At 46.0% G+C, this 19,830-nt stretch overlaps 1 protein-coding gene across 1 annotated transcript in view; it reads right to left on the bottom strand.

The window, feature by feature from the left end:
• Positions 1-13,387, bottom strand: part of qkia (QKI, KH domain containing, RNA binding a) — a 50,889-nt gene extending 37,502 nt beyond the window's left edge. Inside the window, exons 1-4 of the mRNA XM_060052590.1 lie at positions 13,375-13,387; positions 13,227-13,237; positions 12,297-12,500; positions 1,795-1,911 (exon numbers count right to left, since the gene is read on the bottom strand). Of these exons, the coding sequence (XP_059908573.1) occupies positions 1,795-1,911; positions 12,297-12,500; positions 13,227-13,237; positions 13,375-13,387 (345 nt within the window). The remainder of the gene's footprint in view (positions 1-1,794; positions 1,912-12,296; positions 12,501-13,226; positions 13,238-13,374) is intronic.
• Between the last annotated feature and the right edge of the window lie 6,443 nt (positions 13,388-19,830).

Raw genomic sequence — 19,830 nt, 5'->3', positions numbered from 1 at the left:
TTAATGGCAGTGATAGTTTGCACTATCACTATTTTTAATTCACAATTCTGCAAAGGATTGACAGACAGGGACATTGTGCCGCTGATCAGAAATACTGTGTCAATGTTTCACACCGGGGAGGGCCCTTCATACTGCTTCTATTTGCCACACAAGGGCGTGGGTCATTAAGTGCCACGCTTCGACCAGATTATAAAGGTAATCATACGTCAGGGTAATGAACTGAAGGTGTGCAGGCTTTCAAACGGCAAGTGAGAAAGAAAGTTACTTTGCGTTACGCTTTCTTTTTACTGTCTTGCAACTCATAATCAAATTTAGAAAGACACAGGAAAAAAAAAAAGATGGTTGCCGGCAAAACAAACATGGGCTGATCACTGCTGATGTGTTTGTTGGTAATGAACCAGCACCAGGGGAGGCGATGGGAGGAATCTGAAATCAAGCGGAGAGTAGCGGCACCATAATGGTCTTGGTGAAAGCCAACGGGAGATACTGGGATTGATTCTCAGCGGGTAAGCAGGAAGCATGCTGTAGGATGTGTCAGCGAGCACGTGAGAACTTCAACCCGACTGGGATCCAGAGGAATTAATTTGTTTTTTCCAGCTAAATACAACAACTGCTAAGTTGAGATCGGGCTATGTGTGATAATATAATATGTGCAATATAACTATATATATATATATATATATATATATATATATATATATATATAAATATAACTTTCTCCCGAGAATAACCACATGCCTCATGACTACTTTTTAATAATAATATCAACTAAATACAAATGAAAGGCACTTTCTTTTACCTCCTTCAAAAATATACTGAGTTCAACCCTCACTCGGACATGGACATCGGAATAAACCGCTCTCAGACGACACCCCACACAACAACATACTCTTTAGCAGCCTAACTCCGTCTTGGTCGGGATCAAAATCAACGGCTCTCCAGTACGAGTACAGTATGAGACAAACACAAATGGCTACTTGCCGTGATCGTACAGTATTTAAATGGTCCATTTCATGCTGCTTCCTCTTACATACCGTTTTACCTAGTCCAGAGGAGTATACAACCGCATCATACAAAGGCATGCCAGTTGAAATTGATCGACCGGTTACAGCTCAGCAGGTCCATGAACAGACACTAGTCTGGCTGTTTGCGCAACTGCTTCTACTCTTTGAACTGCACAGCCGACCCTACCAGGAACCATGCGTTGTCTGACTGTGTGTCTGACTGTGTGTCTGACTGTGTGTGTGTGTGTGTGTCTGACTGTGTGTGTGTGTGTGTCTGACTGTGTGTGTGTGTGTGTGTGACTGTGTGTGTGACTGTGTGTCTGACTGTGTGTCTGACTGTGTGTGTGTGTGTGTGTGTGTTCTTTCTATGAGGCTAGTGGTTTTTGTTCATGCGCGTGTATTTCGGCATCCACATTTCACGGTATGGGCAACATCACAAAATGCTAGCTTAACCGTTTTGACAAGATAAGAGAACGGTGTCCCATTTTCCCTGTACATTTTCTTGGATGGTTAAGTATTCTGAAATCCCATATATACTATTTTTTGTACATTGGATTTGTCTTTCATTGAAATGTTTACTACCATTTCGCTGACATTTGTACTTCGGAAATCCCATCCATATAGTTCTTACTGAATTCGTTTTTTTAATCTTCGAGGAAAGCTTTGCTTTTTGCCTTAGTGACAACAGGCTGCAATGTTGTTGTGCATCGCCATAGTGATGCCGGAGATGTAGGACACAGTTGTGTATCGCCATGGTGATGCTGGAGATGAGGTGCAGGATGGAACCTACCTTCTTCTTATCCCTCATGGAGCTCTTGCCTCGCACCATGATTTTGCATCCGGTCTCCGCCTCCAACTGCTTGGTGGTCAGCCCTCGGGGTCCGAGAATTCTCCCCACGAAGTTATACTGTAGGACAGAGAGGATTGACAGCGTTAGATGAGCTGGATTAGGCAGAAAGGACGAGGAAAGATGTAAAAAACATGTACTTTAGTTCAAGAAGCAAAGGAGGTCAAGCTTAAACAAAAAAAAAGGGAATCGAGCAATCCAAACATACCCCTGATAATTACAAAAAAAATCAACTGAAATGTTTTTTATCCAGAGGCAGACTTGGATTTCCTTAATGAGGATTGTTCCAAAAAAATGAGTGGACGGGAAAATATCTGTGGGGGGGTTCCAGGGAAGGATGACATCATCGGGCTTACTGGATATGTTACTCCACGAATACAGGCCAACATGTGGACAGAACACTATTCTCTCTCCAGCCGGCCGCCCCCATAAGCTCGCCAGACGATGTTGGAGCCCCCCCGACATGTGCTAGCAATAGGTTCCTGACATGTACAGACTAGGGGCTGGGCGATTTAGCCAAGAAAACATCTTGATTTATTTAAACTAATGGACAATATATTTTTTTTTCTTTCACATTTTCCGCTCTAAACAAACTAAAATTAACAAACTATAAAGAGTTCCAATTCCACCTGAAAAAGTGAGCTTACTTTCTCTACAAGGTTAAACAAATATGGCCAGTCTAGAACAAATCTGTAGAGTTTTGCGGTTCAGCCATTTAAAAATAACTTGGAAAAAAGCAAAGAAAACCTCCCGACCACCGTTAGAGAGAACTCTGTGAAAGAGACATCTTTTTTGGAGGGTGGAAAGAGGGGGGGGGGGGCCGTGTGTTCGTGGGTGTGTGCGCGCGCGAGTGCACGTGCGTGTGGCGGAGTAAGGGGGCGGGTGGGGTTGCGTGGCAAGGTATTCTCTGCTTGACACAATTTTCTTATCAAGGTCCCCTTGCGCTGGTGAGTGGCTTTTCAGCTTTGCACCAAAAGGAAATGTATTTACCGCCGTAATCCTCACCACTTGAAAGTCCCCTTCCACTGGGATAGAGGGGGAATGGGTTGAAATAATCCAACACAGTTTTCAGTCAACACAAAAACAGAAGGGAGGGGAGGCGTAGTATGGCAGACAAGAGAGAGAGAAATAGAATGGGGTTCATAAAAAGGAAAACAAACACCAGTGTTCAAACACAGCAGTTGGCAGAGGGCATGATGGGTAATCTGCAACCCTTTTTTCTGATATTTTCCATGTTATGTTTACAAACTGGAAATATTCGGCAGACATAACAGCGTTCTCCTTGCAGTCAGCCCATCACAATTTATTGACTTAGAACGAACAGTGACTCTGCTTTAAATTCCTCAACGCGCTCAAATCTGGTTATGCAATCCAGCACATCAGCTCAAACCTATAAAGAGGTCATTATGGGCAAAGCTGCCCATAATTAAGTGAAGATTAAAAATCGAACAGGATGCGGATGCATTTCCCCTTTAACTACGTAATCAAACAGCCGTGAGGGAGAGGGCTGAGAACACTGCAGGGTGTTGTATTGGTCCCAGAGTCGCGGCGCTAGTCTAGCAGTCTCTTTGTCGAAGAGATGTGGAAGCCCTCTTTGAAAAATGACAGCACACAGCGACCCTGTGTGTACGTGTGTGTGTCTTTGTGGGGTGACAGGGCAATTGCCGCCCACCAGCTGAGCGTGCTGTTGGGTCTCAATCACAAACACATAAACACCGCCACGAGGAGTTTAGTAGAGCGGTGTCTGTCTGAATCATAGTGCTGACTGCAGACGTTTGAGAACCGCAAGCTCTGGAAAGTGTCTATACTCAGACATCGCGCATAAGTACACACACACACACACACACACACACACACACACACACACACACACACACACACACACACACACACACACACACACACACACACACACACACACACACACACACACACACACACACACACACACACACTTCGACTTTGGTGTCGTAACACAAGCTGGCTGGCACAGGGAATTAAAAAGCAAAACTTAATATTAAAACGTATGCCTATGAAATGTCACAACTACATCCAGCGGGACGGGGCTCACCGACATCTCCTCTAACCTCTTCCATGCGTGCCCTGATTACTGAGACAACTCTACACCACGCATCAACGTGGCTGAACCCCGAGGAAGCCTACTAGTGCCCTTTTAAATACCGTCTAGGGCTTGACCGATATATTAGTGGACTATTTATAGATTCTATATCAATGCCACCATGTCTCCGTCTCTCCTTCTTGCTCTCAGACCTGCTCACATTGCCCTGCCTCTTGGAATGTGTCTGTGACCAACATGGATGATGATTGGAAATGACAAGGGAGACAGGCCCTGATAAAGAGTGACACTGACAAATAGAGAAATAAGGAGGGATTAGTTAAGGACATCTTTTATTGTTGAACTCAAGTCATTTTCGATAAATGGCCTCTAAATCATCTATTGTAATGGTTTCAATGTTGTGCGACATTGTAAAGCAAAAACTTTAAATACTTGGGTCCTAAAACCAATGATAAATCAGAACGGTGTGGATAGGAGAGTATAAGGGCATAGGTCGACTAGTAGGTATTTGACACATTTACTCAAAGAATAGGACCATTAGAGTATGCAGTAAAAAAAAAAAAGTATGAATAAAAAAAAGGCGCAGGCCAGGCATAATGTCTGGAAAATGTGTCCTTAAAGTAGCAGTGTGTAAGATCGAGCCCCTACCATTTAGTAGACCGGTGACTCTCAGAATGAATAAAAAATTGCAACAGTGTCTGTCTGACTGTGTGACTCGTACACTGGTAACTCCGCTGGTGAGATGGCGTGAGTGGGAGGGGTTCTGTGAGTGACAGTACGATTCATGTAAACAAAGGGGCGCAGGCTGGCTCGCATTCTTTTTGTGTTGTATCAGTTACAGGATGACGATTTTACTAGTGACTTGACTAGCAACAAGCTAGTAGAAATGTTACACAATTCTCCTTTAAGGTTTACACAATATCCACCCACCAACCCACACCAAGACTAACCAACATCATGTCTGCTTTTCTCCTGGAAGACTTAACATTGACTTGGCTTTAACCCAGAGAACTCTTTCATTTCCAAATAAAACAAATTTAACAATGGTTTGGTATAAAAACCTCATAAATTAGAAATAATTCAATACATCTCTAGGTGGTAATAAAGTGTGAATTGCACCACTTGGGGCAGTTTTCTGTGCTTTTCCTCAGCAGCGGAGTTTCTACCCTTTTAAAGCCCGCAAACCCAAAAGGACCGGGCGCCATTTCGAAACCACTTGTGTTTTAATGTGGGGTCCAGGGAGCGCCCCTATAGTAGAGACAGGAAGGGTTCCGCCTCCATCTTGATCATTAAAAAATACGTATTCGTTCAATCGACACATTGCACCGCCGTCACACATTGGCTGAAGTTTTTCCCGAACTTGGCAGCATACCCCCACTCTGGGTTCCCTCTGCTAATTTTTTAGCAAATGAGGAGATTAGCAGGACAGCGAGACCTTTGGCAGGCCGACTTTACCCTTTGCTCAAACTCCCATCTCTTTAATCTGGACCTTCTCAAGCAGAGAAAACACACTAGCCAACTACTCGTGCACACACACACACACACACACACATAACAAACCTCTCCTCGACCGCCCCCCCCCCCCTCGCGCTCCCTTCGGGACGGGGGCTTACACCGACATTAAAGGATCTTTGTTTAGTCCCCCTTATCGCTACTCCACAGACGGGCTATATTGTTTACATGTATGTTTTAATAATATATATAGTGTGTGTGTGTGTGTGTGTGTGTGTGTGTGTGTGTGTGTGTGTGTGTGTGTGTGTGTGTGTGTGTGTGTGTGTGTGTGTGTGTGTGTGTGTGTGTGTGTGTGTGAGAAAGCGGGGAGAACTCTTGCAGACACTCAGGCTGACTTTTGTGCACTCTCATTATGTTTTTATTTTTATTTATTTTTTTTACATAAAATATGATTATGTGTTTGTGCAAACAAACAAGCAAAACGACAATGGGCCTGACAATAATGCTTGGGGAGGCAGGACAATGTGCTCAGCATGGCTGTTTGTGCACTGGCCAGAGAAGAGGGGGCAGGAAATTAGATCATGTGACCGCTGTGGAAGTGTGAATACACAATCATTATTAGCCAACCACGAAGGAGTTCAAGGTGAAAGAAACAGGGTAGAGATGCTGGGTAGAAACTATGGGTCACCACAAAATATTTCCCATCATGCATTGGGTTGATCAAAGTGGAAACATGGCCAACTACATACCACGGCCCTGTGCCGGTGATTTGAAGCACGGTATTAAATTCAAGGCTAGCCAGAATAATGAGCGCTGGGGTAACCTCCTACTAAACAACACAAATACATTGCCGTAGTTAACCTTGTGTGTTTTTACCTTTCTCATTACACACACACACACACACACACACACAGAGGAAGAGATGCAAGACTACAGACAGACAGACAGACAGACAGACAGACAGACAGACAGACAGACAGACAGACAGACAGACAGACAGACAGACAGACAGACAGACAGACAGACAGACAGACAGACAGACAGACAGACAGACAGACAGACAGACAGACGAACTTAAGTGGAAGTAGAGAAGCGTGTATGTGGAAAAAATAAATAAACAAAATGGAGACAGCAGTCTATGCGTCTGGAATGGAGGTGTGTTTTCTGCCGGGTGACATTTACGCCATGCGCCCTACAGACATCAAAGCGCCCTTTATTCAGCACATCAAGCATTTAGCGCCTAATCCTCTGCCTCTTTGATCATTCTGTTTGGGGTTTGGACTATTATTGGGGTTGCAGGAAGGGGTGGAAATAAACAAGATGGAGACGGAGATGTTAAACAGCCCAGTTGATGCAGACTGAGGAAGGAGGGGGAGGGGGAGGGGCCGAAGGCATAGGACAAAGACGCTTAAGAAAGTAAAAGGGAATGTAACACTGAAAAAAAGACAGCTTTCATGATGCCAAGGCTTTCTGCTGCTGTTCGCTACTTAAATCACCATAAGCCAGTAGGAGACTGGCACCCTTAACTTGGCCTGGAAGCACTGTTGAATTATTCTGACCATGACACAAAGCAAACTGCAGATCATTTACAGGGCAGAAGGGAGCAAAAGAGAGAGATAGAACGAGAGAGAGCGAGAGAGAACGAGAGAGAGGGAGGAAGCCACAAAAATCCTAGATATGAGATGATACAGCAAACAATAAAAAAGAAAGTCTACTTTCATGTGAATGTATGATCCGGACCAAGCATAATGCACAGCACCAGACAAAATGCCTTTCAGATGGTCAGTGTGGACCAGAGAATATTCTAAAATATAAGATTTGCCTACTTTCCCAGCCAGTAACTAACACTGTATACTATATGCTACTGTGCGATCAGTTTACACACTGATACAGGCTGACCGGTTGAAGGCTACAAATGTGTTGTTGAAGGTTAATGGCTGTGGATAAACATTAGTCGAGTGATTGTGCAATTGAATGCTTGTGTGAGAGGGGAGAGTGTGCATGTGTTTGCGTCTGTCGACAGAGAGAAAGAGCATTGGGGACATGTGGCTAGCAATGAGGAGGGATGACTATGTCACACTTGTTTCACATCACCTCAGTCCGTGTCCATCCATGTGTACGAATGTGTGCGTGCACCCACACGCACGTACGCCTGTGTCTTTTGATCATTCAACAAGCAACCTGCTTCCTCCACCCTCTCACTTCTCTTTGAGGTAATTGATTGTGAAGTTACTTTATTTTTTAGGAGTGATACAATGAAAAAAGCTGGTTGTGAACAGAGTATTAAGTAACTATCATGTGGGGTGCACTCATAAGTACCTAGCATTCTTGGGAAAAGCATTTACTGCACACTGTCAAATCAAACAGCCCATGCAGTCAACCATCCACATTACGTTGGCAATCGTTCCAATGAAAAGTTTAAATATTTATTCCAATAAGTGTACATCAGAAATGCAAGAATCCTGTCTGTTTGTGAAGGCATATCGGGACTATATTACCAATTCAGGTGGTTTATTGGTATTGTGGGTTGATAACCGTTATCAATGATGATTATCGTTTGGCAATAGGACATTATTTAGCAATAAAGATGTACAAATATGAAAAACGTATGTATTTAGCTACTTATATTGTTTAATGTTTACCTTAACCGTTCCATCCCTATGCCATACACAATTAAAAACACCTTATAAGGAATTTCCCTTGTGTAAGGCCGGTTGTCCCTTGTGCTAGTTATCCAGCTTTGGGAAACGTTCAGCCTGTGCCTACAAGCAATAAGTAGCCGTTTACCTTCAGCTGTGCACTGTCGCAATGTTAATCTCCCCTTTCTGGTCCAGTCCCCCTCTCGTCCTGTCTGCTCTATGTCCACCCTCTGCACAAAATACCACGCAGCAGGGACGCAAGTGCCCACCAAAACGCTTGTGCACGGATGTGTGCATTGGTGCATAATTAGGGGCGTGCTGCATTGTGCTGCTCATCTACCTGCCAGCAAGAGTGGGTCTGCAGTCCACACACACACACACACACACACACACACACACACACACACACACACACACACACCTTCCGACCGGTGGCAGCGTGATCCACTCCCCTCTGTGATTTGTATTCACTCTTCAAGTTTCACTTGAAGAGTGAATACAGACAAACGGCACGTTCATTGAGCTTCAAGCGCGATACTGTCCGCTGTTGAGAGGTCACAGTCAGGCTGGCATGGTGTGCACGTGGAAGTAGACGTCAGTGCACGTACCCACAGTCCACACACTCATGCACTTTCACCCAAGGATTTTGCAGACACTTCAGAAACGGCTGAAATTCACCACTACTTGAATGAAGGCTAATTCATTTCTGAAGAGCTTATTTTTTTTCCTTAAAAATGAAGAGCAGCGTTTAGGCGAGCTACAAAGGGGTAGAGGTCAATTTGATCAACCTCTATTGATTCTCAGAGAAGGGATGTCATTCTGTGATGCCTAGCTGGACTCAGCTAGGCACCATCTGGTAAAAAAAACTAGCAAGCTAATTAAATCTTGAGAGAATTGGTCCTGTGATTATTAAAAAAAGGGTGCCATGGAAACTGAAGCGCATCTTATATTTAAAATGATTTCACTAAAGAGGTAAATAGTTTCAGAAGCCATGGCAACGGTCAAAACATTGAACCAAACTAAACCCTCATCACATAATGCTACACTAACAACCGCAATAGCATTAACAGGCAGGTGTATCACACCCAATTCCATGAATAGCATAAACAAAGCAAGTCATTCTACTTCAATCCACAAGTGTTTTTCTTCTATGCCGGGTGTGTGAGGCGGTTGGGCCTGCCTTTCAAACAAAGGATTCGCGAAAAGAAAGGAAACTTGGACCTGTCGGCCCCGTCTACCAGTGGCTCGACAGCTTACCTCTGGAGGCGCCTCTCATTTCATAGTCGGCCCTGCGTGCACGTGTGCGTGTGTGTGACCTCAGTTCTAAACTGTTGATATGTATGACCGGGGAGGGGATGGAGTGGGTTCACGGGCAGCACCAGGAGACAAAGTGAATGGGCCGAGGCATCGCAGGTTCTATTAGGAGCGTGAAGGTCAGCGGAAAGCGGCACGTGCACGTTGTGTGCGTGGATAAATAGAGGCATGCGGGGAGAGCGAGAGCGGCAGACAGAGACACAGAGAGAGAGAGACAGTGGTAAAGATAGCATTTAATTGAAGTTTAGTGTTATCAGATGGCCTGCCAGTCAGCCGTCAGTCAGGATGCTGTTGCCACGGTGATGCGACCAAGCTATTTCCAGACTGATGACGTCACAGAGTGGCTGGTGTACGCCTGTGTGTGTGGATTGACATTCAGAGGTGCAGAGAGAGCAAGAGAAGGAGAGCAAAAGCTGGAGCTCTAGAAAGAAGAAAGAAAGAAGGAAGGAGAGAGAGAGAGAGAGAGAGAGAGAGAGAGAGAGAGAGAGAGAGAGAGAGAGAGAGAGAGAGAGAGAGAGAGAGAGAGAGAGAGAGAGAGAGGAGAGAGAGAGAGAGAAGAGAGAGAGAGAGAGAGAGAGAGAGAGAGAGAGAGAGAGAGAGAGAGAGAGGAGAGAGAGAGAGAGAGAGAGAGAGAGAGAGAGAGAGAGATGAGAGAGAGAGAGAGAGAGAGAGAGAGAGAGAGAGAGAGAGAGAGAGAGGAATAGAGACGGAAAGAGCGTCAAATGTTTAGACTGATAGTGTATACAGTGGGAGTGAGTGGGAAAGGGAGAGAGCGGGCAAGAGAGGGGAGGAAGTGTGAGTGAATCGAAAAAGATGTGAAAGGGAAAGTGAGAAGGAGGTATAAGCAAAGCCTTGTTTTGAAATGAGTATTTTTCAGGAGTGCTTAGGAATGATAGAAGGCGAGACAAAAAATATATAAAAGAACGTAAAAGTACAAATCAGCAGGTGTTCCAAGTGACAAGAAAAGCGATGCAAGCAGGGGCAGGGGCTGAGCAGACAAATCTGGCAAGGCAGCAGTGTGTTTGCCAAGAACACACCCACTTTACAGTCTCTCCCTCCCCACTGTAATGCAGTGCAATGTAGTTGTGGTGCACCTAGCCACACACTCACACAATGGGGGGGGGGGTGGTCCCCAGTCCAATAATTATCGCTACAGTCTCCGCTTCTCCTAGCATGATACACACGGGACACAGGAAGTGAATTTACAGAATTTTCCCTCAGTTCGCCCCACATCCTTATCCAAATACACGTTCAGCAAACCCTGGCTAACTGCAGCCACCTCCAATGACCTCCATTTAAAACTGCAACGTTGTCACATAAGGGATTATTGCGAAAGCGCCACCTTGCCAGTTTCTACTTCAACATTAAATAGAGAAACAAGAATGTTTTGCCATGTACTTCCATAATCAATGCTTTAAAAAGTGACATTGGCAGATATACTAATGTCTGACTAACAAGCATTGAGAACCCTAAAGCCACACCCGGAAAGGAATTCTTCCATTTCCTGTACATTAATGGTAACACGCTTTTGCCTGTGAAGTTTCCACAGAAAGTATAAATGACTAATTCTGACCACCAGGGGGGAGTGTAATTAATTTAGTGAATTAACAGCAGCCACAGAAACAACATACAGAGTGAGTCTAGCAGAGTGCAGTGTGGCACTGAGCCCGGAAGTGGGGTCAGGGGTCATCTGAGAGTACAAAGCTCTTTAATGGAGTGCATGCATGTCCATGGGGCTTCCCACTGGCATTATTATACCAAACAACATTCACATGTGGAAGCTGTGGGGAAATAATTCACCTCTAATCTCTCCCGTGCCAAGCTCCAAAATGTCTTCAATCATTCAACATTTTCGGAAGCTATGCAGGGCATGGGTGGACTTGCTTGAGGGGCTGGGGGGGTGTTGCTTAGGGCTGCCAACCCCCCCGGCGCCCCCTCCGAGGGACCAGACCTGACCACGTCTCTTGTGGGGGCCGCCAGTAGTTCAGTAGGCCCCCGGTGGCTCTCATCAGCTCTGTCAGGGGGAAAGTGCAATTCACGCCTGACCGATCCTCCCCTTGCTCCCCCCTGTTGCCTTCTGCTCCACCCCGCCCCCCCCCCCCCCCCCCTCACACCCTTCTCTGGTGGCTGCTGGAATTAGGCAGCAGTGACGGCGTTATATGTACACGTAATGTCATGTGATGTGTGTGTCAAAGTACTATTAGCGTGAGGGGAGACATCACGATGTTCAACTGGCCGTTGGAAAACTAGTGCTAAACACACACACACACACACACGCGCACACACACGCACGCACACGCACACGCTCGCGCACACGCACACGGTTCTCTGTCACAACATCTCTTCCTGGCTGGTGGGTGTGCCATCACTCTCTTCCAGGCAATGAGAGGTGTATGATGCATAGCCTCCAAAAGGCACTGGACGTCTTAACCTTTCGGAAATCCCAGCTTTTTTTACTACCACCCAACTTTGCTTTTGTGTGTTTACATTATTGCAATCAGTTGTCATAACCCCCCCACCTACCCCACCCCCACACACACACCCCCCCTCCATTCATGCCATAATTTGCCCCACCGACCGTCTTGGCACACAACGGAATGGAAGACTTTACAATTTTGTGCATTGATTGCGCAAAGAAAAAAATCGTGGTTCTTTCTTGACATAAAGCAATCAAACTGAACAGCCAAAGAAAACATTGCTATGGGCTAAATCGCAACACTTTCTCGTAAGAGTTCTCGTAATGTCAATATCCTGCATTTGATAGCAACACTGCAGAACAGTGTGTGTGACTGGGGGGGGATAATTGCTATCCTGAAATGAGAGAAAGCGTTGAAGAAAGAGCATGAGAGTGAAAGGAAGACAGATTGGTGTAAAATGAATAAAAGAGAAACATAAACAGAGACTAAGTACAAGCCGATACAAGCTACAGGCTTTGTGAGTGTATTTTAAGAAGAGTAGCTTACGTCGGGGTATTCTTTGACGGGCACAAAGAGTTTCTCCTGCTGGTGGATGATGGTGCCGTTTGGCTCCGGCAGGTCCAGGGGCTGTTTACCCACCAGGCCATTCACCGAGTCACTGTACATGTCCTTGCGAACTCTGTTGATCTCTGCGGCAAACAAGAACAAACACACAATCAGGTTAGAAACGTGCGGATAGCTAAGCAGCGACTAACGAAAGCAGCAACTGTGATACACCAATATTATTCCTGAATGAAGTTTATATTTACATGCAAGATAAATATTTTCTGGTGATTCATTCTGAGGGCTTTATCAAACACAGATTTGCACATTCATCAATAACCGCAACGCCCTTTCTGTCACCGCAGCACCAAAAACATTTTGCCAAAGCAAACGCTTCTCGCCACAATTACCGGCTCTTTGACACCGTGAACCTGGGTGTGTCTTTGTTTATCTTTTGTATGGTGTGCTGGGGCAGTAGCGCTGATGGCAGCACCTGCACTCGAGTTTAACCAGGGAGAAGCAATGGGGGAGCCGAGAAAGTGAACCAGAGCAGAGAATTGCCCGTGCTGAGGTTTTATGCCTTCAGAACGGATCCCCCCAGAGAACGGATCCCCCCAGATAAAAAAAAAATGGACCTGAGGAAGACACTGCCTACACACCCTCACACAAAATAAATCCCCCCTCGTGCACACTCCCTCATACTGTTCATATTAAACTTTCACAAGTGCACGAACCCCTCGAGCACATGTTCACTCCCTCGCCTTGTTTGCGTGTGTTGTAACTTAGCCCTGCCTCGGTATGAGTGGGGAGGGGCCATTTCCTGTGGACCCATCTGCCTCAGGGACCCATGCTGAGTGACTGATTGACAGGGTTGTGATTGATCGATGATGAGGGACCTTGACCACTAGAACCCCCACACACACACACACACACCTGGTAAACAGCTACATGGGGCCGGGGTAAGTAACATGTGGGAGAGTGCGAAACTGCAAAAAATAAATAAGACTAGAAATGAGAATGAATGAATGAAATAAGACTCCCCATGCTAACCACGTGATATCAACATTCACCGCTCCAGTACCTCTCATAGACATCGCCCTTCCACTAGAACATATTGCATCAGTCCCCCTCAAACACAACTGAAGGACACACACACGCACACACACACACACACACGCACACACACGGCGCCTTCCTGACGATGCAAAACAGAAATCAATCAGGTGTGCCCAGGAAACAGAAATACTAATTATACCACAAGGCACTGTGTCTGTATGGAGCCTGGAAGCCCAGACTCAAACAAAACCCTTCTCACAGGGTGGCAAGGTAATTAAAGAGCTCACGCTGAATGCCTCTATCCCAGGCTAGCAACAGCCAGTGCGTGCACGTACAGTTTCAATGCCTGCCGCAATGCATTCTGGGCGGTCCAATAATTCCCCAAGCTCCCACAAAAAAAAAAAAAGTTCACACAAAAAAGGTAAAAACCCAGACGCCCTCAAGAAGAGTAATCTGTATAGGCCTTTAAATCACCAATACACTCTCAGAAGAGGCTTTACAGGCCCCTACTCAAACGCTGGTGTTAACGACACCACTAAACCTATATAAAACCGGTTGCCTTGCCGATACCTTGGCCCCTCTTGCGACAGAAAAGCACACAGCCCCCCCCCCCATCGCATCGCTGGGGAGCGGTCACTGGGGTGCGCCTCTCCCACCCTAGTGGAACACGGCATGCCAGCGGACGTTCTCGGTCAAATCCCAACAGAAATCAAGCCATCGTGGGGGACTGACAAGACAAGAGCACGCACACAAAAACAATGGGACTGAAATGGGTGAATGCTAAGCACATTCAACACATCTCACTGCCACCTCCGCTTCCGACTCCCTCTCTCTCCCTCCCTCCCTCTCTCTCTCTCCTCAGGGCTGAAATGCCACATTAACATAAGGGGGCGAGCCGGCCCATCAGCAGAGACGTGCAATGGTTGACAACCTTTTATTTCATCACACCAACTCTTTTTCCCCCCCCCCCATCCACTCTGAAGCACCACATTCAGCCAAAAATTACCCCCTGCCTGGCACAACTGACTAAATCATTTGTCTAGTTGTCCACCCAGGAACCAGAAGAGTGAAATAATAAAATGAGGAGCAGGCAAATGCTGTGCTCTGGAAGAAGTGGAACAGAAGGAGACAATGGTGGTTACAGTGAGGAGGCGATTAACCATTTTCTATTGTACTACCCTCGGGTGACTGGTGTGTGTGAGTGCGTTTACAAATCCCCCGTTACTCCCCACCCCCCCGGAGCCATTCTTCAGCTCAATGCTAATGTCAACGAGGCCAATATCAGTAGATTAGACCTGGACGATAAATCAATATTAATATCTATCACGATAAAATCTGCTGCGATAAATGCAGTGTGTTTTTAAAGACATTTCCGATATTTTTCGATTTACGTTTAACAGCATCAATCATTAACTCGGTGCAGAGCCACGAGTCAGTGCAAAGGCAGAATTTAATAGGCTGCTTCAGTGCGCGATGACGTACATGCAGGCAGTACCCCCACAGACTGACTGAGGGAAATCCCTGTTCAGGTAATATTCTCTGCAAAATGAGTTCCCCTGACCAGGAGCAAGCTGACGCATGTTCCCTCACGAAGACCACCTGTGTGGAGTAGTGTACCATTACTCAGAAGAAAAAAATGAGCGGGGTCAAAACAGAGTGTGAGGAAACTGTTGTCCAAAGACAAAGTAAATCGTACCCAAGAAAGGCATCACCCCTTTGGTTATTTGGAAATGGTTTGGCCTGCATGAAGTCTGAACAGGCACGGACTCTCATTGGGTGCACAATATGATAGTGACCAGTCCTCAGCAGAACGGGAAACCCCGCAAACCTCTTCCACCATATTAAAAGGTACCACCCCAGAGAGCGGTCCATAAGCTTGAGTGTGCGCCATCATGCTAGCGTCACTGGTCCCCCCAGCAGTAGTAGTATTCAGCAGCCGAGCCCTTCCATTCTGCATTGTATCGCTAAAGATATGATGCCTAAAAGCACGGTTAAAAAGCAGTGCTTCAAGAAGCGAATGAGCTTCATGGAAGCCAAGGACGCACTGCCTGGACAAAAATATTTCTCCAGAACATCTCTCCCTCAGCTCCACTCTCTAGCAGTTGTAAACATATTTATTATTTGATTTAATCAATATTCAGTATCCTTTGAGACGTTTGAAACAAGGCATTCTATGTGATGGGAATCACAGCAGTTGTAAACACACACACACACACACACACACACACACACACACACACACACACACACACACACACACACACACACACACACACACACACACACACACACACACACACACACACACAGACAGAGGGGTGAGGGAGAGAAGAGGAGAAAAATAACAACCATGGCATTCAAGAAGGGAGCAGTCTACAGACTCCATTTGACTCAGGCTTCCCATGAATGCCCCTTAGTGAAAGTAAAAAACAGTAATTTTCCTTTCTCTTCCCTTTTGCTCCCCCCTCCCCGTCTTTTGCCCTTTTCCTCAGCAATCGGAGCCGGGCGAAAAGGAATCAAATGTCATAGTCCGTGGCTGCCGAGCTCCCCTATCTGGCCCTGTGTAAGCCAAGATAAAGAGCAGATTTCCCCTCATCTCTTCCTAGCTCATCTCCCCGCAGGACCGCAATGAGACTGCAACAACACTGTGTGTGTGTGTGTGTGTGTGTGTGTGTGTGTGTGTAAAAAGAGGAGATAATGATGGTAAAGTTAGGGAGGAGCGAGAGAGAAACAGACTGGTGGAGAAGTTAGGGAGAAGAGATAGACAGAATGATGTTAAAGTTAGGAAAGAGAGAGAGATAAACACAATGATGGTGAAGTTAGTGAGGGAGAAGAGATAAACAGAATGATGTTAAAGTTAGGAAAGAGAGAGAGATAAACGGAATGATGGTAGAGTTGGGGGGGGGGGGGGGCGAGAGAACAACAGAATGATGGTAAACTTCTGGAGGAGAGAGGGAGAGATAAAGAAGTAGGTCATGGTGAGCCTAGATAGGGATGGGGGGGGTAAATGAGAGATGAAGAGATAGACACAATGTTTAAGAAAATTTTGACACAAAAATGAATTGACAGTGTGACTAGGAGGCTAGGGAAGGAGATAAAACGGGAAAAGAGAGAAAGATTGAGGTTGGGTGTTGCTGAAGCTATGGAGGCTGCTCCATGCAATCATCAAGGAAGGAACAGCGTGTCATTAAAGGGAGGGGGGCGACTTACACATTGGTCGAAACACACATGAAGTCGATACATTAAGGCACCACAAACAATGCTGCGATCTAAAAACCTGCTGGTAAATTCCGCTGTGAAACAAACCAATCCGATTGGACGCGCCAAATTGTACCATTTTACTTCATACTTGACAACATGAATGAATGCTCTGTGTCAGGATGCAAGTCTAGAACATATTTTCATCCCTCCACTTCCTTCTCTCTCTCTAGCATTCCTTTGCATATGCCGTGGAGGAGGCAGGGCTACCGTCAGCAGTTCTGAAAGTCCCGAGCAGAAAGCAGCAGAGATGGTGGCTGTGGGTTCGGTAGAAACCAGAACCAGAACTCCCAGGAATACTAGCCGAGATTGGTACATCCCGCCTGGTGTGTTTACCGGTTACTATGGAGGCCGCATCACGCCGGCGCCGAATCCAGATGTCCCACCCTGACATCACGACCACACGATGAGCTAAGGAGGACGAACTGATCCCATGAAATTACCGGGACCCCGAGAATAGGTTTAGGGAGTGCATAAACAACAGCAGTTTACCGTTGTTGACGTAATGCTCAAAGTTAAATTGAAATACTGAAATAAACAGCAAGATGAAAGCAACAAGTCAAATGCATCATTGTGCGCCACCGTGACCTTAGAAAACCCCCTCTCTTGCCTTCTCTCCGTCTCTCACGCACAGTAATGTAGCTTCCCTTGCCTTGCCAGAGGCTGCTAACAGGCCTGTGTCCCCTGCACTACCAAATCAAAAGCACACACAAACACATCCTGTACACACACGCACATCTGTCATACAAAATAAAAAAAAAAATCAATGCTGCAGGAAAATTAGGCCTTGACTGGAGGGGAAAGACGGTGAAAATAAACATGCAAGTGTACTTGCGTGTGTGCCAATCAGCCTAAGCAGAGGCCAGCACTTGTTACATATTTAGGAAAACAGACTGCACAAACATCCACTAAAATTAGCGTCTTTAGATCGGAAATCAAAGAGGACAAGGGACAAGGGACGAAGAAATTATCAGTGCTCAGCTGCATCGCGGCGCCTCTGATCCTACAAGAACTAATGAAACCAGAACCTGGGGTGGGCACAGTGGCGGGGAGCGAGGGAGCGTGGGTTCAGTAGGAGAGAGAGAGAGAGAGAGCAAGCCACAAATAGAAAGAGAGATTGCCACATGGGTCAAGCAGGAGCGACTGTAATCAGGTTCAGGAGCAGTTAGACCTGTCCCACCAGATGGCTACCAGCCTATTAACAGTCCAGGAATAGCCGTGATCCATAGGGATATTTAAACAGCCTTCTCCTCCGCATATCGCAGGCTCAGAGAAATGAGAAAGAACTGTAATCTGTGAGTAATCATCTTCATCGGCTTGCCGGGGCAAAGCCGCTTTGGCTACCTTGTGATGGCTGGTATTAGTCCGGTAATACCAGCCACCTGAAACGGATGGAGCCCAAGACCAATTACACGTAACCCTGCGTGCTTCCACCGCACACTGACTCTGCCCAATCCCTCACAGTGGTTCTAAGTGTACCATCAACCGTGAGTGCTAATGTTTTTAGTGTGTATTTGTGTATTTATTTTGTGATCCGTCTCTGATCAAAGCCCAAATTACTTGATAATGCTGGGGCCTTGAAATAGGTTCATCAGAAAGGACTGTGGTTTACATTTGGCCGACCATTTTATCCAGAGCGAACTACAACGGTTAAATCAGACAAAAACACCTGAGGCTGGCCAAATCAACCACGCAAGGCAGCAGCTAGCTCGTATGGAGCAATTAGGCAGGCGTCTTGCTCAGGGACACCTCAGCACACAACTAGGGGGAGCCAGGGTATCGGAGTAGCAACCTTCCGGTTACAAGGCGACCTGTGCGTGTAAAGGGACATGTGTTTGTACTGAGAAAAGTCCTGAAACATTGAAGAGGATTGAGTCCGAGCTTCCATTTTGTATAAATAGATTATATAGTTAGAAACTAAAATGTAAAAAGGCATAAAAAAGTAGTAGTGGTAGTAGACTGTTTTTATTTCCTGCAATCAAAAGCTTTTACCACTGTTGTACGACCGTATGAGAAACTAGACTGTAACCATGTTTTCATAAACTATAGATTAATTTTATGCTGTAAATGCAACAGATTTTAAGCTGTTAAACCTCTTTAAGGGTCCCAGATAGATTGCAGGAGGATAAATGAATGACCCACAGTAGGCTGTCCAGCATATTAGTGGCCCTTCATTCTCTCAAAGAGGGTGTACAATTCACTTAGCTTGTGTGACACACACACACACACACACACACACACACACACACACACACACACACACACACACACACACACACACACACACACACACACACACACACACACACACACACACACACACACACACACACACACACACACACACACACACACACCTCATGTGTGCGTGTGCATTTACTGTAGGCAGCTTTGTCCCCAGTCGGGCCCCGCTTTCTGATCGTCATTAATGAGCCGAACCTGGCTGAGACAAACACATGACACACAAAGACTGCAGTGTGTTGTGTGTCAAGGCTCCTTCTATGTGGGCTTTGCAGTTTTAAGCATATAGAGAATAAATACACACCATCGAAAATGTCCCCATACCCCCCCGACTACAAGACAAAAATCCACAACGCTAATGAGGCCGAATGTGTGTGTTTGGAGTCGATGCTCTCCTGAGAGGTAGAGCCACAGTGGGAGAAAGGATGAGAGAGGGAGGGAGACACTAGCCTGGGAGAAAATGTACTGAACAAACAAGCGGCAAATAAAACTGTACCTCTGCTCCCATGTGCCTCACTCGGGGGGGCCTCTCGATATTCGCTCCTATGCCAGTGATAATGGGGGGGGGAAACAGAACGCCATGACAGCCAGCCTTCCTTTACCTCTCTCCCGCATGGATTAACTGTCACTCTAGGTCCTCGCCCTGCTGTTTAATCAACTCACTGTTGATCTGGCCTAAGACTGGGGTGCGAGAGGGGTAGCTGCACAAGTGAAATATAGCCCTGAATAGGAATGAACCCATCTTAAACAGAAATAACCGAGGGTGTGATGTTGGCAATATTCTTATGAATTCAATAGAGAGTGTGATGTTGGTAACACGCGTATGAATAGTTAAACATGCATTCGAATCTGTTCCAATAATTGACAGCAGTAGGTAAGAGAGGCGCCCTTAAGTGGAGAGCTCCCTGACCTCGTTAATAAAGCAGATATGACAGGATTATAAAAGCAAACGCTTTGAGCGATACTCTGGGCTGTTGGCTAA

Source organism: Gadus macrocephalus, chromosome 5 (assembly GCF_031168955.1).
Source record: "Gadus macrocephalus chromosome 5, ASM3116895v1".
Classification (NCBI taxonomy): Eukaryota; Metazoa; Chordata; class Actinopteri; order Gadiformes; family Gadidae; genus Gadus; species Gadus macrocephalus.
This window is presented reverse-complemented; position numbering and strand designations above follow the sequence as displayed.